At 33.6% G+C, this 19,261-nt stretch overlaps 1 protein-coding gene across 3 annotated transcripts; it reads left to right on the top strand.

Moving 5' to 3' along the window:
- Positions 1–378: 378 nt before the first annotated feature.
- LOC131946895 (trinucleotide repeat-containing gene 6C protein) lies at positions 379–18,480 on the top strand. Of its 3 annotated transcripts, XM_059307892.1 has the most exons (11): positions 379–598; positions 4,940–5,008; positions 6,780–6,887; positions 7,189–8,813; positions 9,605–9,739; positions 10,084–10,212; positions 11,561–11,653; positions 13,163–13,220; positions 13,526–15,007; positions 15,104–15,177; positions 15,270–18,480. In XM_059307892.1, the coding sequence occupies exons 2-11, from the start codon at positions 4,996–4,998 to the stop codon at positions 15,702–15,704; spliced, it is 4,152 nt and encodes a 1,383-aa protein (XP_059163875.1). In that variant the 5' UTR covers positions 379–598; positions 4,940–4,995; the 3' UTR covers positions 15,705–18,480. The 3 variants fall into 3 exon arrangements, with proteins under 3 accessions (XP_059163875.1, XP_059163876.1, XP_059163877.1); XM_059307893.1 differs by lacking the exon at positions 6,780–6,887; XM_059307894.1 differs by lacking the exon at positions 10,084–10,212.
- The last annotated feature ends 781 nt before the right edge of the window (positions 18,481–19,261 follow it).

The raw sequence follows: 19,261 nt of genomic DNA, 5'->3' as shown, positions 1-19,261 counted from the left end.
TTGAGATTGATTCTCTTCACCCTCTTTATTGAAGACAGAAAAGCGAATTTGTTTTGATTGTGTGGCCTTAATCTAGAAATAATCCTTTTTCTCAAACAATAGGTAAATTATTAACATTTTAGTTCAATCGCGTGCTTTGTCATTTCAATATTTAACGTCTGAATGGTTTTGGGTAGTTTGCATAGAGAACAAGTATAACTAATAGATTTGTCATTTAACATAATATTTACAAGGGCCTACACACAGTTCATAGTAGGTCATTAGGCTACAGATGATGCGTTTGCCAGAACGCTAACCCCTTTGCAGAGCCTTATTTTTACAAATCCAATGCGGACACTCGTATTGTCGTCACGTGATCAAATGCGCATGCGCATAACTAACCTCAAGATCCAGACTAAGGCTTGGTGAATATCAGCCATTATTATGGCTCATAAGAGTAGTTAAAATTGTTTGATTTTAAGATTAGATTTCGTTATAAAATGTCTTCTGACCGGTGCTATGTAGATAATATATTGTGCATGTAGTTCTAATGAAGCAACATCTGTGATATTTGCATTTTCCAGGGTAGGGAAAGTCATTTGAATCATTGAATAGTACGGTAAGTTTACAAGGAGTCAAGTCTTTTTTTTTAATACGAGATTTAGACTATTCACTATTCCGTTTAAAACTAAAATACCACATAAAAGACGTGTTGTTATGTCATACCATGTAGCTGCTACGTGAATGCAGCGAATGTCATTAGGGTTTATGTAATTTCAACAATGATAAAGATCTAGCATATATTATTTGGGGTACAAAGACGTCGCCATTTTAGACTTTAACAGACGGCCTTCTGTACGGGGAAAGCTGACCTCGAACTCCGCTTGCCGGTCGGCGGGCGGGGTCAATGGAAGAGATCTAGATTTTAGACTAGATTTAGATATTTCTATTTTTTGTGTGTGCTAGTTTTACCTTAGAAATAATTATAAAAAAAAAACCCCAATAATATAGGCTTTAAAATTAAGTAGAATTTATAATGTAGACAATGCTTTTTGCCTGCTTTTCGTGACAGTAGAGTAGCTCTAGTTCTAGAATTCTAAAATCTAAGAATAAGATGATTAGGTCTCTAGTTTAGATTGGTATCGAGTTTACATTTGGTATCGAGTTTAGATTTAGGGAGACTGCCATGGAACAAGTAGAAGAAAAGATTCTTGATAGGCCTATCTAGATCTAAGCTACATTCAGAATAATCTAGATCTTAGGAATAATGAATAGTATAGAATCTAGATCTATCTAGAGTCTAGATCTAGGTCTAGATTACCTAGATTAGGGCTTAGGCCTATAGATCTAGAATCCCAGATAAAGAATCAAATCTTAGTTTCTTGAGGGGCCAATTACACTGAATTAGCAAAGGAGTCTACTCATCAATAATTAATAGATCTAGGGTAGGGACTACGATATCCGTCAAATCTCGGGCCGGAAACTGCGCTACCGCCGCCGTATCAAACTTGATTCTGGTTTCCGTCAGGCAAAACATAGCTCACTGTATAAAGCCAGATTCTCATTTAAAAATCATTCACTTGACTCAAATCGTCATGAATATCGACCTAGGAATAATCCACCTTTCTATTGATTAAAACTTTTTCTCTTCACCATCGACGTATCTTCGAGTAATTCACACTTCTCGGACAGGTATGTATAAATATTTAATTTATTTAATATCTAAACAAGATAGTCATTTTTTTTTTAAAGATACACCTAGATTTTTGTTTTAAGTTTCTTATAAAGTCTTTATTTTGTAAATTTAACCCTCGCATGAATTAGATAATGCCTCGCGAAGTGAACATGGTCTTAAAATTTAAGCCGACGATCGGCAAATGGCGATAGTTACCTATTATCGATAATGGCCGATTTGGTTAAGAACAATGATACCTATTATGTATCTATTGAAATCTCAACTAATTCAAGGCATCTGCAACTGATATTTATATTTTAACAGTGTTCAATCATTATATTTTATTAAAAAGACAATATTTTATTTTTTTTTCAAAATATTTAGTGTTGGACCAAAATTGAATTAGCATTTCGTTTTCTTGGAACAATATAGAAACTTGAGTGTACAAGTTAACATATTACTTTCTAGTATCATATAATAATAAAAAGAATGCATTCAAAGCTTTTATTTCTTATTTCAGTAATTCAAATGGAGTGGCCTTCCAAATCTCTTCAGGACTTGGAGCTTCTTGTTAGTTCACAGAAGGACAGAATTCTGATGGCTTTGCGCTCTACATTTTTGCCAGTAACAAGAAAAATGCACAGAAGACAGCAGCATAGGTTTTGCAATTAGGAGAACAACTAAATTATAATGCTACAACTTGTTGTAAGTCATCTTCATGCCAGAATAACTTCATGATAGGATGCTAGAGACAGGAAATTTTATCTACTTTTTTGTAGAATGGAGGGGGCGAGGATTAAACATAAGTGGAATGTTAAAGGGGGGAGATCTGTTTTAGAAGTATAATTTTTTTAAGTTAAAGAAAAAAGTCAGCAGTAAAGTGTAGATTCACTTGGAGTAGCCTATTGGATTGCAAATAAAAGAGGAGTAGGATGACAATGTTAGCGCCTCTATTGACAGTACATTACTTATTAGTTATTAACTGATGTTGTTCAAGGCGATTTGTTATTTTGTTAGTGTTGTGGTCATAAATTACTATGTAAATTACTATGTAATTTATATTAAAATATGTTTTTATTAATACCATTAATGGAGTAATTCTTTTTTAACTAATTTTGCTGTCTATTTTTGTCTAGATTTATGTTTGGCGATATCCGAACCTTTACCGGTTGGAGAGAAATGAGTCTAAAATTACATTACAAAGCTCCAGGTTATGAGGTCCCTTAAAGGTCCCTTAAGTGACTCTTAACACATTCAGATTGTGGCATAATATTGATATTGATAACCTGTTAGATTTAGAATAATGATAAACTTGAAAAAAGTCACTTTACAAAATTAGGGGGGTTGCATCACCTCAAGGCACACATTTTGTCATCCCTTTCATATTTTTACAAATATGTTAAGTTTAATTGCCTCATAACATATTAATCTTGAAACTCTGAAAATTTGAATACAAATTTCCATGTAATAGAGATTTGGCATTGGTTTATATGAAGAACACACAAAATTTGCCCGCGAAATTTACCACCAAATCCTATAGTAACTTTTAATTCAGTAAAAAAATCATAACTTTAAAACGGAATGTCCAATTTTGAAAAAGTAAACTGTTCTGTCTTAATCTGATGTAGCTCTTTAAGATGATATGCTTTTTAACCTAGGTAAATCATTTTGGAAATTTTCTCAAAGTCCCTATCTAGGGGGGGGCTATAGATCTGAAATTTAGAATCTAGATTATAGATCTAACTGATGACCGATGAACTTTAAATAATGTGGCTACTTAATCTACAATATAACATGTAACCATCAGTTGCGTTAATACTAGGCCAATTGTTACACAGGATATTAAAATTCCTCTAGATTCTATACCAACTCTATTCAGATATTTAAGACTGAATCACATCTTACATTTCTTAGAATTAACAAATAGCCATAAAGTTCTAGATTTAACAAGGCTGCGGCTATTCGTACTTCACTACGAATAGCCCTCAGAAGGCTATTTGTAGTGAAGTACCAATAGCCTTCAGAAGGCTATTTGTACACTGACCAATCAGAGCGAGGCATCCCCCCCCCTGCCCCCTCCCTTAAACATTTGGCTAGGTTTGTGCTTCGGTCCTAGCTGTAATTACATTAACTAGAGTCTAGAGTCTTTAGACTACAATTATTGAATTATTATGTATTAATTAGGCCTATATATAATTATTATAAAATAAAATTTAAATAAATTATGTAGGTCTATATTAAAATATATAGAAAAGATATAGATATCTAAAGATAATTCAGTATTACTATATAATTCAGTATAACTATCGATAAGAATGGGGGTCTGGCATTTGTGATAATAGTATTAGGGAGGTAGAAATCGCCTTAAAATCTTAAGGATTACCCCTAACAGCTTTTAAACAACACGCAAAGGTAGTGATAAAACTTTTGTCTTCTTGAAGTGCATGTTTAGTAACTGAATGTATTATAAGCTGTTGATCAAAAGTAGTTTTAAATTATGTAGTATTTTTTGTTGTTTGTAATAAAAACATGTATCAATACAAGAGATGTTGACCCAGATCAGTTGATTTTTATTATTTTTTTATATAAAGCAGCTTTTTGTTTACTACACTTACAAGGTAGCCAAGTTATTTGTCTCTTAGATCTGATAGATATTGTACCATTTCATTTGTTCTGTTTACTGTTAAATTCTTAAACTGTTTTTTGTTATGTTAAATAAAAGTTTGATTTGTTTGCTACTATCCAAAGCTTTAATAGCTGCCTCCAATTCTTTGTAGCTGTCAAATCAGCTACTGAAGGCAAAATGATTAAAAAATCATGACGTACATCGTGTAGCAAACTTTCTTGTCGAGTGTGCGGCTCTAGACTAGAAAGGTTTAAACTGGGAGGGATTTTACACTGCTTTGATTGGTCAGTGTACGGATACGTTCCAATAATCTGATTGGTCAGTGTACAAATACCTACCGATAATCTGATTGGTCAGTGTACAAATAGCCTCCGTAGCTATTTGTACTTCACTACAAATAGCCCTCTGAAGGCTATTCGTAGTGAAGTACGAATAGACACTCTCTTTAACAAATAGCCATAAAGTTCTAGATCTAGAGTAGCCTATATGACTATATGAGATATACAATGAAATAATTACAAAAGCTTCAGTAGTTAAATTATAGTATACAAACTGCAATACAGCACCATTTTTAGTAGACTCTAGATCTCAATATTTTTTTTGACATTGGTATTGAAAGCTATCTAAATCATGCTTACCCTTTCTATTTATAATTTCAGGTTTATTTCCTTTACATATTGAAACATCTTCATGTGTCTTGCTTACTTGTCTTAAGATGCAGCAGCAAGGTATGTTATTACTTTAAACGTTAAAAAAATGAACATTTAATATTCCTAATTGTCTTGAATTTTTCCAAAGCTCCAGACATCGCTTCTTTCCTTTAGTTTTGCTTAGTGATTCCTGTTTTAAATGGCTAACTTAGTTACACTTCACAACTTTTTTTCTGATGCACTCTACAGTAGCCATTAAGAATCGGGTGAAACAGATTTGTTGAAATACATCTTTTAATATCTAATATGTATCTTAAAATAAATCTATTTAATTAAATAGTGTCGAACTTTCTGTTGAAAAAAAGTTCAGCTAAGATTATGAGAATCCATATTTCACCCTCTCCCAAAATCTCTGAAGGCATTCCTTCATATTCTGAAGTTACTCTCACAAATAGCTAATTTTTTAATTGACATGCATTTGTAATATTCAGGATACTATTGGTGTTTCTATTATTAACCACACATTTCTCCAGTTCCCATCATCAAACTGATTGTGCTATATAATTTAAACATTGTTAAAAATGTTTCCATGTGAAACTTTTTATGGTTATATATTGGTTATCAGTTATTTAAGGCCCAATAATATATTTATTCTTTTCATGGGGACCATGTGAGACGCAGTTATTCCCCGCTCTCTAGGCATATAGCTACCACACCCCACTATTCTGATGAGCTAAGGTTCACCCCGAATGTTTACAATCATAGAGCCGGGTTGAATTAGTGACAGCTATTAGGGGCAGATTATTTAGCTTTTAAACTATTTGAAACTAGGGGGAGGTAAGATGTTCATTTCGTTGTCATCCGTAAACTGTTCTCACGGACGGCTGCTTTCACTGTGGCGAGTGGAATGGAAGGGAGGGTAGTGTCGAATTCACTAACTATGAAGTACTGAAAAGTAGAAAATAATACAACTAAATAGCAGCGTATGCTACGTGGGGTCAGCTTGTTTTTAATATTTCCTTAAAACATGGCCTGTTAAATCGTATGAGCAAAAAAAAAAGAATTTTGTTTGAATGGTAAGCAAGTCCTGAAAAATGTATTTTTGGTATTTTTAAAAAAAAGCTGAATGAAATAAATATATTATTGTGTTTTTAATGATTCACAGGAATCAAATGGAATTTCAGTTCTGTGTGAAATATACCTCAAATGGTCATCTATCCTCCTATCCATATTCTCAAATAAAACCGCTGTTGTACTACTACACTTTTAAAGCTTAATAAAACCTTGTTGCTCATTCACATTGTCCCAGCTATTTTACAACTTTATCAGTACTAAAATGGTAACTAAATGTAAGTTCAGTACTGTTAGAAAATTAAATTGTGCTGCAGTAAGTGCATTACTCAATCTCTACCAAAGCACTTCAGTGATCATCTCTGAATTCTTTGCAACTTGGCAGTGACTGATCATTCTTTAAATGGCTCATGAGCAAATTGCTTTTATTTCCTAGGATTCCATATAATACAGGTGCAATCAATTGGTTTCTCAGCTTCATTAATTTGCTGAGTTGTTACCTTTTTATCAGAAGTTTTGTTGTAGCTGGCAACCCAACCCCATTTTTGAAAGACTAAAATGAAGTCTGGCAAAACATGGATTTTAGTCCCATAATCATGCCCCATACGTTTTGATTCTCTTCTTCAGAAACACGTTTTAAGTTTTAAAAATTCTGTCAAATGGAATAATCTTTCTTTTGGAATTTCAAATGTATGAGATTGAATTTAGATGATAGATGTTAAGCATTTTCTTCCTGCAAAATTTGATTCAGCTGTCATACATGCTTTTCTGTTCTCAGTATTGAAACGCAACGTATCTTCAGAATTGGGCTGGGGCAGTGAAGGAGGAGGAGGTTGGGGCCAGCAAAGTTCTGCTCCAGGCAGTGGATCATGGACATCCACGGCCAGTGAGTTATTATGAATCGAAGGAGTTCATGTGTCCGTTTTAAAAGTTCAGATGTTATAACCAGTTTATTCTCGTTAAATGTACTGCATTATTTGTGTTCTAAATCATTTAAACTGTTACAAAGAAAGAATATTTTAGTGTTACAGGGTTGTCTTCAGGTTTAAAAAACATACCATTACCAGGCTGTTTGTGAGCGCCAGACACTAAAGTATTTTGTTGCTGTTTGATAGCACTGCGACATTTGGTTGTGCTGCAAGTCATTTGAAATTTTAAATATTTTTCTCGCATGATTTATTTTTCAGACCAGGATAACTCTAGTTCTACCTGGCAAGCTATGGGTAAATCTGACAGTGCATCGGATGCTGGGGATGATTCATCTTCTGTTAAATCCGGTTCAACTATAACTAGCTTGAGCAATATTACTTCACAGTCACAAGAGAGCACAAATACTAATGCTGGAACAATACAGTCCAGTTCTTCTAGTCTTTGGAGTGCTAGTAATTCCACTCTGTCTGGCATGGACTCAAATCCATGGGGAAACAGCAGCTCTCCAGCTCCTTCAAACATAAGCTCAATGGGGTGGACTAACCCATCAAGTCTTTCTCTCTCCACAAGTCAAGGTCATAATAACAGTAATCTACAAGGACCAGCCATGATTGGTGGCAGTTCTGCATTTAATGCTGCTGGTTCCAGTTCCAATTCAGGTTGGCCATCTAGTATAACAAGCAATGGGTTGTCAACTACATCTAATATACCTCCTAATATAACTGGAGGAAACATGTCATCTCATTGGCCAGGAAGTTCCATGTTAGGTGGTATAGGAGACTTTTCAAAAAATTCTGAGTGGAATAACCCTTCTACTCCAGTTGAAGGTGGGAACAAAGATCTAGGAAGTACCAACTCAGACCCTAGAATGTGGGGATTGAGCTCTGAAAAGTCAGGGGATGCTCAGTGGGAAATCTCAAAAACTCAGTGGGGAAATTCACCTCTAACTGCACAGGGTGACCAGGTTCCAAATAGTGAACTATCTTTTGCTCAGGCAACTTTGAAAGGTCTGAAAGTTCCACCTGTACCCAACACGCCACAAACTGCAGTTAATTCTCGTCAAGAGGAAATATTGCGTGCAATAGAAAATCATGAAGGCTGGGGTTCTCGTCCTATTCGTCAGGATACAAGCTGGGATGTTGAAACTTCTCCTAAGTCGAACCGCAAGTTTTCTGCTGATAGTAATACTGGTGCTTCTAATGTGTGGAACAATAGTAATGGTACAGCTATTTGGGAATCCGTTAGAGAAAATCAAAACAGCAATTATGGAGGTGGTGGTGGTACTAGTGGAAATACTTGGAGTGGTGAAAAAGATCAAACAAGTTGGGCGGGGCCACCCAAATCTGCTCAAGATCCTAGCACATGGAATGTTGGAAATGGCACAGATCCGAAGGCATTTGGTACATGGGGAGCTGCAAGTGGTGCTGGAGATGCATCCAACAAAATGTGGGGACAAAAAACTGAAGTTGGATCTTGGGGAGAAGGTGGCGGAGTACAGCGTACTACAAGCATTTCTTCTTGGGGTGATGATGGGGATGCAGGTGGTTGGGAAGATCAGAGAAGAATTACTGGCAACATCAGTAGTATGCAAGGTTTAGTCCCACCAAGTCCAAGTATGAATACACCATCAGTCATTCCGAACATGGTGCCTCAGAATATGGCAGGTCTTAATGTTGCTGGCATTGGGAGTGAAGTTACTCCTTGGAATGAAAGTCAAAAGGCAGGTTGGAATCCAACAAATGTAGCAGCTATAAATCGCACCAAGCTGGAAGAACCCTGGAACAAACCACCACCTAATAGAACAGGCTGGGGTGACCCCACTCAGGATGGTGGAAAGGTTGATGATGGAACTAGCATTTGGGCTGCCAATGCACCTAAGCAGGTAATATTCCTTACTGCAACTTTTTATTTCTTAATAACAAAGCTATACTTTAGTATTTAATAGTTATTTCTGTTTCTGCTGCTTTTAAGATTTCATCGTTTTACACCTCAGTACTTCATCACAAATGGAGTATAGAGGACTTATTTTTAATCGGGCAAAAATTCTAAATCCAGATTTATCAAAAAACGAAAATAAATTTATAAAGTACTAATAATATTCCCCACTATTATACACAGATTGTTTGGCATTCACTTGGTGTGCAATTATTTTTTTCTACGAGATTCTATTTTAAAAAGTTATAGTAATTAAAAATCATGTCTATATCCCGCGTTGTCATTCCCTGTAGTGTTATATAAGAATATTCGAGAACGTTTAGAGGAGATCACTCCCGGTTTATTAATTTTGCATTTTTATATATGAATTGATCTGGGGGTAAGGTGACACTCATAAATTGGTCTGCCAGGGCACATAGTTTTCACATTTGGCTACTAGGCCAGGGCACATTTCTCACTCTCGGGATCCTAAGGAAAGGTGCGGTATACGATTATATCTTTAGGGCTGGCTCTTTTTAAAATTTCACAAATGAAATTTTCATCAACAAACAAAAATAATTGCAGAATATTTAATAAAATAGTCTTCATTGCATTCAGTAAGCAATATTAATTTATAACCTCACTGATGGCAAATACGCCTCTTCATAGTGTATTCACATTTCATCATTTGATATTTGTACATTTTTTTTTTTGGAATGAGCTTGCAATTGGATTCTAAGATACACATTTTTTTTTCAGTTACCACCACAGGCCAAGCCGTCTGGATGGGGTGAAACAGCACCTCCAGGCCAATGGAATGCTGCTATTGGAACAAAGCCTAAAGCACCTGCTGGTTGGGATGAAGCCTCTTGGGCAATGGCACAGAGAGCCAAGGTGAGAAATTTTATTTTAGATAAGAGGGTGAACATGACATATTTTTATCTTCTTATTAATAATGTATGGCTATGCTTTAATATGGGAGTTTTTTTATTGGCACCTTGTTTTGTGTCATTGTAAGTGTTTGCTGTTATCACACATGCAGCTGTTGATTTTTTTTATTCAAAGAAGACCAATGTGAATTAGCAATGTCATATTTTTAAAGTGTTAATTTAATATTTCTGCTCCAATTGTAGTAAAGTTTACTTTACAATGGAGTAGCTGATTTGTGGAAATTTTGCCCAGCGTGTTTATTGTATGGTAAATGTGATGTGAATGTTTGAATGGACCTACTATTGCAGTCAGGAAGATACCCAGATGAAGATCCTTCCAGTTCTGTTGAGGTGGGATATTGGAATGGTTTACCCCAAGATAATAATACCTGGAACGACCCAGCTGCTTTGAGGAGTGTAAGGAAGATAACTGGACAGGTCTGTGGATACAGTAAAAATCATTGTACAGCTGGAAACTTTGAATTTAGATTTAAGCCCGTGATATGTTTAGTGTTTTAGTAGTAAAATAAGTTTTTAAAGATAAAAATCCTAATAAAAGTAAGTTATAAATTTACGTTTGACAGTAAACATAATTGCTTTTTTTAACAAGTGAAAATGTGAGAAAATTCATTTGGGTCTTTGCTAAACATCTTGTTTACACTAAAATTGTATCCATAAGCAATTTAAAGCAAAAGTATTTTTTTTTTGTGTAGGTTAGGAATTATAGTGTACGATTTCTTGTCATAAAATTAATATTTGGGCTTAGCAGTAATAAAAAATATTTAGTAAGGAGCATTGCAAGTTTTCTTGTTTTTAGATCTTACTTTGTTTCCTGTATTTATTTATGTATACAGAGATGTTTAGTCATGACATATTTTCTTTAAATTGTTTTGCAAGGTGACTACCATTTTATAGGTGTACTTGTAAATGACAAATGAAAAAAATATGTATTCAATCTTTGCTAAATTAGTCTTGAAATATTTAAAATGCCTAAAAGTTACCCAATGATTTTTGATGAGCCCTTACTAATGAGACCTGAATGTCTGTTAAATACATTACAGCATCAACTTAGTAATTTGTCTTTTACACATATTCTATCTTAACAAGACATTGTACAAATACCAAGTATAATTAAAAGCAACATTTGTATATATAAAGTATATATTCAATTTTTTTTTTCAAATTAATTTTTTTTACATGCAAATCTATTTATAAAATATTTTCATTTTCTTATAATTGTTACTTTGCTCTAGTGTCTATTAGTTTCAAATTTTGTAACTATTAGAATTTTGGTTTAATTCTTAAGCTGCTTCTTAAGTTCATTGTTGATTACTTATGGTTACTAGCTCTTGATCAGTTTATAAGTCGCATGTTGCCAGTACATTTCTACTGCATTATCAGAGTTCATTTGAAATTTTGTTTTTCATAATTAGATATATTTGTGAAATTGTAACTGTTCTTTTTGGGACTTGCTATTAGCTTTGATGTCAAAGCATAAAAAAATACATCCCCTTTCTATTTAAGCTGAGTAAAAGTATGCATTTGTTATTTTCTTAAAATAATTTTTGTGTGCCTAAATACTACCTAAATATTGTAAAGACTAATGAACATTTTTTCAAAGTTATTTTAGTATTTTTAGTATTTATCATCAGATTTAGTCTGTCGTTGATTGTATAAGCAAATGTAGATGTGGGTTTAAAAATCAATTTTTTTTTAATTTTATTTTTTTTAGTTTTAAAATATCTAGCTACAATATATTACAGTAATTTTCTTTTTTTTTCCACAGCAAATGCCACCTAAGTATATGGGAGGAAATAGTAACCCACCAACTCAAATGAGAGCTAAACTTCTCCAAGAGCTAATGGACATGGGATTTCGGGTAATTTTAGTTTGTATATTCTGAAATTTGCTATATTTTAACATCTGTCAGTAGTTGCTCTTTTATCTAATAATTAAGCAACAAAATGAACTAGCAATTATTATTCTGATCTGTGTTCTTGAGCTTAAACGATGTTAATGTAACAAACATGTGAAACATCTTTCAGTGGAGATAGTATTCTAGAAAGAAAAAAAAGCGGCGTTGAAGGTTGCCATAACAGGGCATAACCATTTCCCATCCAGTGTATAAACATACCCTATGTCTTCGTGTAAAGATGAATGACACATTTACAACCACAGCATTTTTATAAAATAAACTTGTGTTAAAAAATGAAAAGCAACATTCATAAAGTTGGTGTGAGTTATGGGAGGTAAAATAGCATGAGTCTACCAATAATAAATAAAAAATTGCATTAGTCTCTAAAAATCAAACAAAACGCTAATACTTGCATTAGAATTTGAGTGCCAAAAAAAATATTCAACGGTCACTGGAGCTACTTTCTTTATCAGTATCACAGTATTAGTTACGTTACAAATATAGCCTGATTCAACTGCAAATGCAATTTTAATTTGATTTAATTTCACTAATTTATATTGCCAGTAATTTTGGAAAAAAAATATTCCAAGCTTAGTGAAAATGTAGATGAACCACTTGAGATGGTACTACAAAAAAAACCCAATATAAATAAATCTATTTCCTGCTTCAGCCAGTATCTTTAAACTCTCATAACGAAACAAACTGTACCGCAATAAAAAATTCTTGTGCGACCTCTGACTCTACAGGCTTAAGCAAATTGGTTAAAATTACATTAACCAATTAAGTAAATTGACTATTGCAATCATGTTTTTGCTCACAAACCCCAAGTGACTTGAGTTCAGATATGTAGAAAGTACCTGAATCTACCCAGCTCAGATATTGATGGTGACACAAATGTAAAAGTTAAATAACCTTTTTTTACTAGTAAATTTTTTAAATACGCGGTTTAAAAAACCCACCTATTTTAAAGATTAAGTTAATATTTGGATACACTTAAAAGAATGCATAATTTAATTAGGTGTAATGTTAAGTCAAAGTATCTAAACTCTCAAATTATTGCCAATTAAAATTATCACTAACATGCATTATACTTTCTGCTTCCATTGTACTTTCTGAAGCAGAAAATATAGACCTACAACACATCTTGTTTCAAAGAACAAATAGCTTTGGCAGTAATTCCAGTAGGGGGGAGGATGGGCTTGTCTAGGGTATCTGGGATTTGTTTGTTATATAGTGACTGATTGGAGTGTGATCCTCTCATTAAATATTTGGTACCATATCATGGGAAAATAAAAGGGAAAAGACAAGGAATGGAAGGATATTGTTCTTAATTGTGGGAAGCTAATATATCTGAAATATATTATTTGTACAGAACTTTTTATTTCACAATTGTTTCAACTAAAAGTTACTTAATTTTCGCACATTACTTGTTTACTTAGATTTATATATTAAGTTCTAAAAATATTTTTGCAGAAAGAAGAGGCCCAGAATGCTCTAATAACTAACAATTTGAATCTTAAGATGGCTTTAAGTAAGTACTAAAAGTTTTCCTTTTTTCGTGTTACTTTTTCACTTTACAAAAAGGCTATTATATCTCCATCATAAATGTCAGGAGGGCTTTTAAAAATGCACAAAACAGAAAGTAAATTTTTTGCTTGCAGTATCCTTTTATGTAATTATGAAGCTAGTCTGTACCTCAAGCTAGTCAGTAGTGTACCTCAAGTTCTATACATGTGGTTCTAATAGTTTGGAATACAATTTTCAGTTATGTTCTATATTTGTTTTTACATTTTTTTCTTAATTTACCATTTTAAATCTGTATATTGTTGTTTACAGATGATTTAAAGTCAAGTAATGGTGGTATGGCAAGAAAGGATCTAGATATGGATGTATTTCAAACAAATGGTTCTCAGTCTAGAATACCTTACATGCAACCAGGTGGTATCGGAACAGATGATTTGACAGATATGCGCCCAGATCAAGTGCCTACATTCAATAATTTGCAGAATACTCAATTTCCCAACTCTCCAAATCAACCCTTCATGCAAAACACGGCTAGTCTGCCACCGTCTAGTCTTAATCCTAATAGTTCCAGTATTAATCACAGCCTTCAACAGAAACTAGCGCAGAAAATGCAGCAAAACTCTTTGGCCACAACAATAGGCCCAAGAGGACAGTTGCCTCCAGTTGGAAGTGGGGGTAACAATCAAGTACCACAGCAACAGCAGCAGCAGCAACAAATACTTGCTCAGCTCCGCCAGGCAGTTAACAATGGTTTTATCTCTCCTCAATTGCTTAACTATCAGTTGCCTCACAATATACTGGTTCTTCTTCAACAGCTTTTGCAACTTCAATCTGCTCTCCAAAATATGGTAACTAAACAGCAACAAATGGTGCAGCAAGCAAGAGCAACTGGTGCAAGAAGTAACCCACAGTTGGATCAAATGCCCACTATCATTAATAACATAAATCAGCAAATAATCAATGTGCAAAAGCAACTCCAACAAGCTCAAAATAATCTTTTCAGCACAACTAAGCCACCTAACATGTCTCAACCCCCATCTGGTCTAATGGCACAACAGTCAGGTCAGCAACCAATGGTTAATATAGCTGAAAATTTAGATGCCCTTAGTTCTGATCTTGCAAATGTTGTATTACAGTCACAGTCAAGACTAACGACTCAGTGGAAAGCACCATCTGACTCAAATACTCCAACTATTGAAGGGGCAATAGCTTCAGCATCCTCAAACACAAGTGATGAAAATGGAGAAAAGAGTTCGGGAGGAAAAACTTTACTTCAGTCTTCTTCTTCACCCAATCTTAACCTTATACCTGGAGGTCTTGGAATGACTGGGGATAAAACTTGGTCATCAAATATGTCTACTACAACCTCTTCAAATTGGCCATTGTCTTCCAGTGATAACAGTACCAACTCTCAGTCTGATTTGAAGGTTTCTTCATCCATTTTAACAGGAATGCCATCTGGTTTGACTGATGTCATTCCTGAATTTATCCCAGGAAAACCATGGCAAGGCTTGACAAAGAATGTAGAAGATGATCCCCATGTAACACCTGGTAGCATACAGAGGTCACTTTCTGTTAATAGAGTTCATGATGACTCATTAAATAATTTAGATGGCCATAAGCTGAATTCAAGTAGCTCTTGGAGTTTCAAGAATGAAAATAGTTTAGGGTTAGGACAGTTAGGTAACCGTCCACCTCCAATTGCACCTAATAAAACAGGACAACAATGGCAATCAGGACCATTTAATAGACAGGCATCTTGGCCTCATTCTTCTAACTCTGCATTTACAAAAGGTAATTTTTTAAAATACAGATACTGAAATCATGATAGGGTGGGTTATGTAATGGTTTCTTGTTTACCCTAACATTTTAAATTGTTTTTTCTTGCAGTTGGTGGATCTAACTGGAATGAAAGTAGAGGTGCCATAAGTTCTTGGATTGTGTTAAAAAATTTAAATCCATCTGTAAGTTTTTTTTTTGGCCACATACTTAGTGTGAAATATTTGCTAATATTATTTATTAAATATCTTGATGTAACTTAATTTTTTAATTTTAGATGGATTCTGCAACCATTCGCTCTCTTTGCTCCTGTGGTGGGAATGTAACCAGCTTCTACTATATGGGTCAAGTAGCTCTTGTGCAGTATTCCAGCAGAGATTCTGCTTATTCAGCTCAGCAGAAGCTTCACAATTTTCAAATGGGAACATCAGTTATCACTGCAGAATTTATGGGAGAAGCTGAAGCGCAAAGAATAGCTGCTCAGATGCAGCCTCCTCAGCAAAGTGCTATCCAAGCTATAAATCAAAGCCCCTGGTCACAAGCTCCTCCATCTGGTCATTTTACTGGTGGACGAGACCCATGGGGTAGTTCCATGCCATCCAGCCAGCCAAAATATAGTTCCGGTGGAATGGATCCATGGAATTTGTGGGATGTGTCTGATCACAACTCCAACCCACTTCTTAATAACATTTTGGGTGGAGAATCAATGTAAAAAAAAAGAATGTTTTTCATCTTACCTTTATATAGTAAATTATTTTTAAAAACCCACACAACTAAATCAATATATTTGTACATAATATGAAAATGTACTGTTTTATGAAATGCTCCAAGTGAATGCAAATTATTTTATAATGCTTAATTTTTGTGTGTTGTAATTGTTCAATCAATCTGCCACATACATGTGATCTCTGTACCATAATTGTATGCGGGTTAGGTAAAATAATATGCGATCATTTTCTTGTAGTGTTCCTACTGTACAGTAGTTTTAACATCACCTCATTAATGCAAACTGAGTGGATAAAGAGCCATATCTCTTGCTAAGATTTATTTTTGTGTGCATATTGACTGGTACTAGTACTTGCAATTACAATACAGACTTGTGAAATGTGTACTTACGGTCAAGGTTCCCAGTCTTTCAGAATTCCTGTGGTCTTATGTGGTGATGGGATGGCCACCCCTCAACAGTACTTGATTAAAATTAAGCCTTTTAGTGTTTTAATATCACATTTTCACATAAAAATTACAAATGCATTGAACTCTTTATTGTTAGATATTATTTTCATGCTTGTATTTTGATCAGATAGTTTACTCATGTGTAATAGATGTTTATTTAATACAACTATACCTGCCATTTAATGTCAAAACAATTCTATTACTATATATATATATATATAATGCACAATGTTGTGCAGGTGTGTATTGTGTAATCAGCAACATTTTTAAACACATTTTTTAAAGGTTGATTTTTTTCTTTTAAATGTTATTGATACATTTTAAAAATTTAAAAAATGTTTAAAAAAAAAAGTAATTCTCCAATGGCCTGTGATACATTGTCTCAGTGTGCCTGGTTATGTCTGTATGTCATTATATTTATGCACATTTGTGCATGTGATTCTGCTTCCATTAGTTCTGACACGATGGCTACAATTCCACTTGCCTGTTATGCAACATCTTAATTGTTGTAAAAATGTTAAGAAGTTATATAATTGAACTTTGACTGCTGTAATTATTCATAGATGTAATAAATTTTAAATAATTGTGAGGCCTTTTTATCAGGTTACTTAGCAGACATTTTCCAAGAGTAGATTTTTAGAGCAATTAGCATACCTAAGATCTACATTAAAAAATCAAAGCTTTTAAGATAAAAAAGAACAACATTGCAGTGATATCTTGTATTTGTGTGCATATCATTTGGTTAACTATTTAAAAAACTATATCATTTGTCTCAACTTTTGCTATTTTTCATACTGTTGCAAGGGGGGAAATCAAAGTTCCATTAATATTCATATTTCAAATTAAAAGAAAATTCCTTCTGTACATTTTACACATCAGATCACAAACATTTTGATTTACAAGTAAATGTTTGTTTAAAAAATTTCATTGTTGAAACTTTTCCACAAGATTGTTTCTGTAATTAAAATATTAATTTAAAACGATTTGGCAATGCATATTTCCAATAAAAACCTGGAGGTGACTTGTACATTATCCATCTAAAATGCCACATTGTATGTTGTGTGCTCAATAGAGCTTGGTGATTGATCCATGCAGTGTTCCAATGAGTATTAAATATTGTCATAAGATATACACATGCTGCACATATCCTTTAACATGCCTTCATTTGTTGATACTCAATTTGTTCATTACTAGAAATTAAACTGGAAATCTCTACCCTTCCCTTTATTTTCTCTTACTAAGATTCCCTCCTTATCCATCTCTTGAGCCAAGAACATGCCAAGTTATTGTAGATCACTTTGATATGCATTTTCATTTCCTTAAAAGATCAATGCGAGTAATTGAAGGAGAAACTGGTGGTGCTCACTTAATGATAGCATTACATATCTACCTCTTTAGCATTGATAAACACGAAATCCAACTTAAGAAAGCTTTGTGCTAACAGTAGCGTTAAGGGAAATGTTTTTTAATAGTGATTTTTTTTTTAAAGTGGCCATTATTGTGTAATATGACACCTTTATTTTTTGTATAAAAATTGTAAATGAAAACTAGGGCAGTGAGATTTTGTACAGTACCAGTGCACAATTTTCAGCTTGTATCTATTGGTTTAAAATGCAATACTAGATTGAAGTATGTGTTAAATTTAGCATTTCTCTTTTCTTTCCAAACATTCAAAACATATTTATTGTGAACAAAAGCATTTTCCCCCTGTGACCACTTATTTTTGGTATTCTTCATAATCATGGCAGGAATGTAATCTATGTAATGATATTTATGTGAATGCTCAATAAATTAATGTCAAATTTGGTGCAATCTTAGATAAGCTTTTCACAAAAACATAAAAGCTGATTCATATATGATGAGCACTTAATTTTCTATGCATGGTGCTGATATGCTCATTTTAAATTTCAATTTTTACTTGCTAATTAAAAAAAATGCTTATCACTTTTTCTGTATAACAAGATATTTTATTAAAACAGTAATTTAAAGACAGACTCTTTAGTTAAGAATGTTAATAACGACCAACTACATACTGACAATTTGTGAATGCAAAAGTTTTTCATGATAAACTTAGTTTGTTTGGTTAGCTGTAAACTAAAACAATGTGGATAGAATAGCATATTTAAAATTTTACTTTTAGCAATTTTATTTACATGGTGCTCAGTATTGGAATATTTTTTGATAAAATCTATCAGTCTGGTTAGTCTTAAGTTCTAAATTTTAAGTTAAAATTTTCTGCTGCATTTTCAAATTAATGAATTATCAGTTGCTCTTTTTCTGTTTACTTCAGTATTTTTTAAAAATGTAGTGTCAACCTGTTTAACCTAATTACTACAGCAATAGTACATGGTCTCATAAATATAGCCTCCTCCATTTCGTATGTGCAATCTGCTGTGCCTTCTAAAGTAGAGCTGTATATTTTGCCAAGTAATAAATATGCCATAGAATAAAGTTTCTAGTCATTGAACAACCATTCATTTTAAAAGACTTTGCATTAACTATATTCATTATATGATTTTTGGCAATAGTATTATAGTAACAAGTTACTCGAGTGGAGAAAATAATTTAACTCCTTGTAATTACTATTTCTTTACCAGTTACTACCTTTGAATGTTAAAGATCAAACTGGCTACATGGAACTGTGATGGTGTTACTTATTACTTATCTCCTGAATTTGCATTCCACAATTTCTCTTCCTACCTTAAACCAGCCCACCTCCCTCCTCCCATACATAAACCACAAGTGTAGAAATTATATAACTTCAATTAGTCAGTATTGCTTTGAATAGGCTGTGCTACTATGGCACAATATGACCATGACTTTAATTGATCTTATCACACCATTCCCTCCGGCAGTATTACTTTATCATTCACACTCATTTAAACTGTTCACTAAGCAATTTGAACTGCTGTTCTGCATACCTAGGTGGTACAGTTATTTCAATGATTTCTTTTCTGTCAATCATGTACAAACTTTGCTGCTGTTCTATAGACTATTCCTAACATGCTATTCATTTTATAATTTTTGACTTTGTCTGGCCCAAGTTAATGCATGCTATAGTAATCTGTCTTACAACAATAGTGATTATCAAAATAA

This window comes from Physella acuta, unplaced genomic scaffold, assembly GCF_028476545.2.
Source record: "Physella acuta isolate Inbredline_101_S28 unplaced genomic scaffold, ASM2847654v3 ptg000574l, whole genome shotgun sequence".
NCBI lineage: Eukaryota > Metazoa > Mollusca > Gastropoda > Physidae > Physella > Physella acuta.
This window is presented reverse-complemented; position numbering and strand designations above follow the sequence as displayed.

Coding starts and splice junctions, on each gene's coding strand:
- LOC131946895 (XM_059307892.1), top strand. Junction 10,213..11,560: donor TAAGGAAGATAACTGGACAG/GTCTGTGGATAC, acceptor TTTTTTCCACAG/CAAATGCCACCTAAGTATAT. Junction 15,178..15,269: donor TAAAAAATTTAAATCCATCT/GTAAGTTTTTTT, acceptor TTTTAATTTTAG/ATGGATTCTGCAACCATTCG.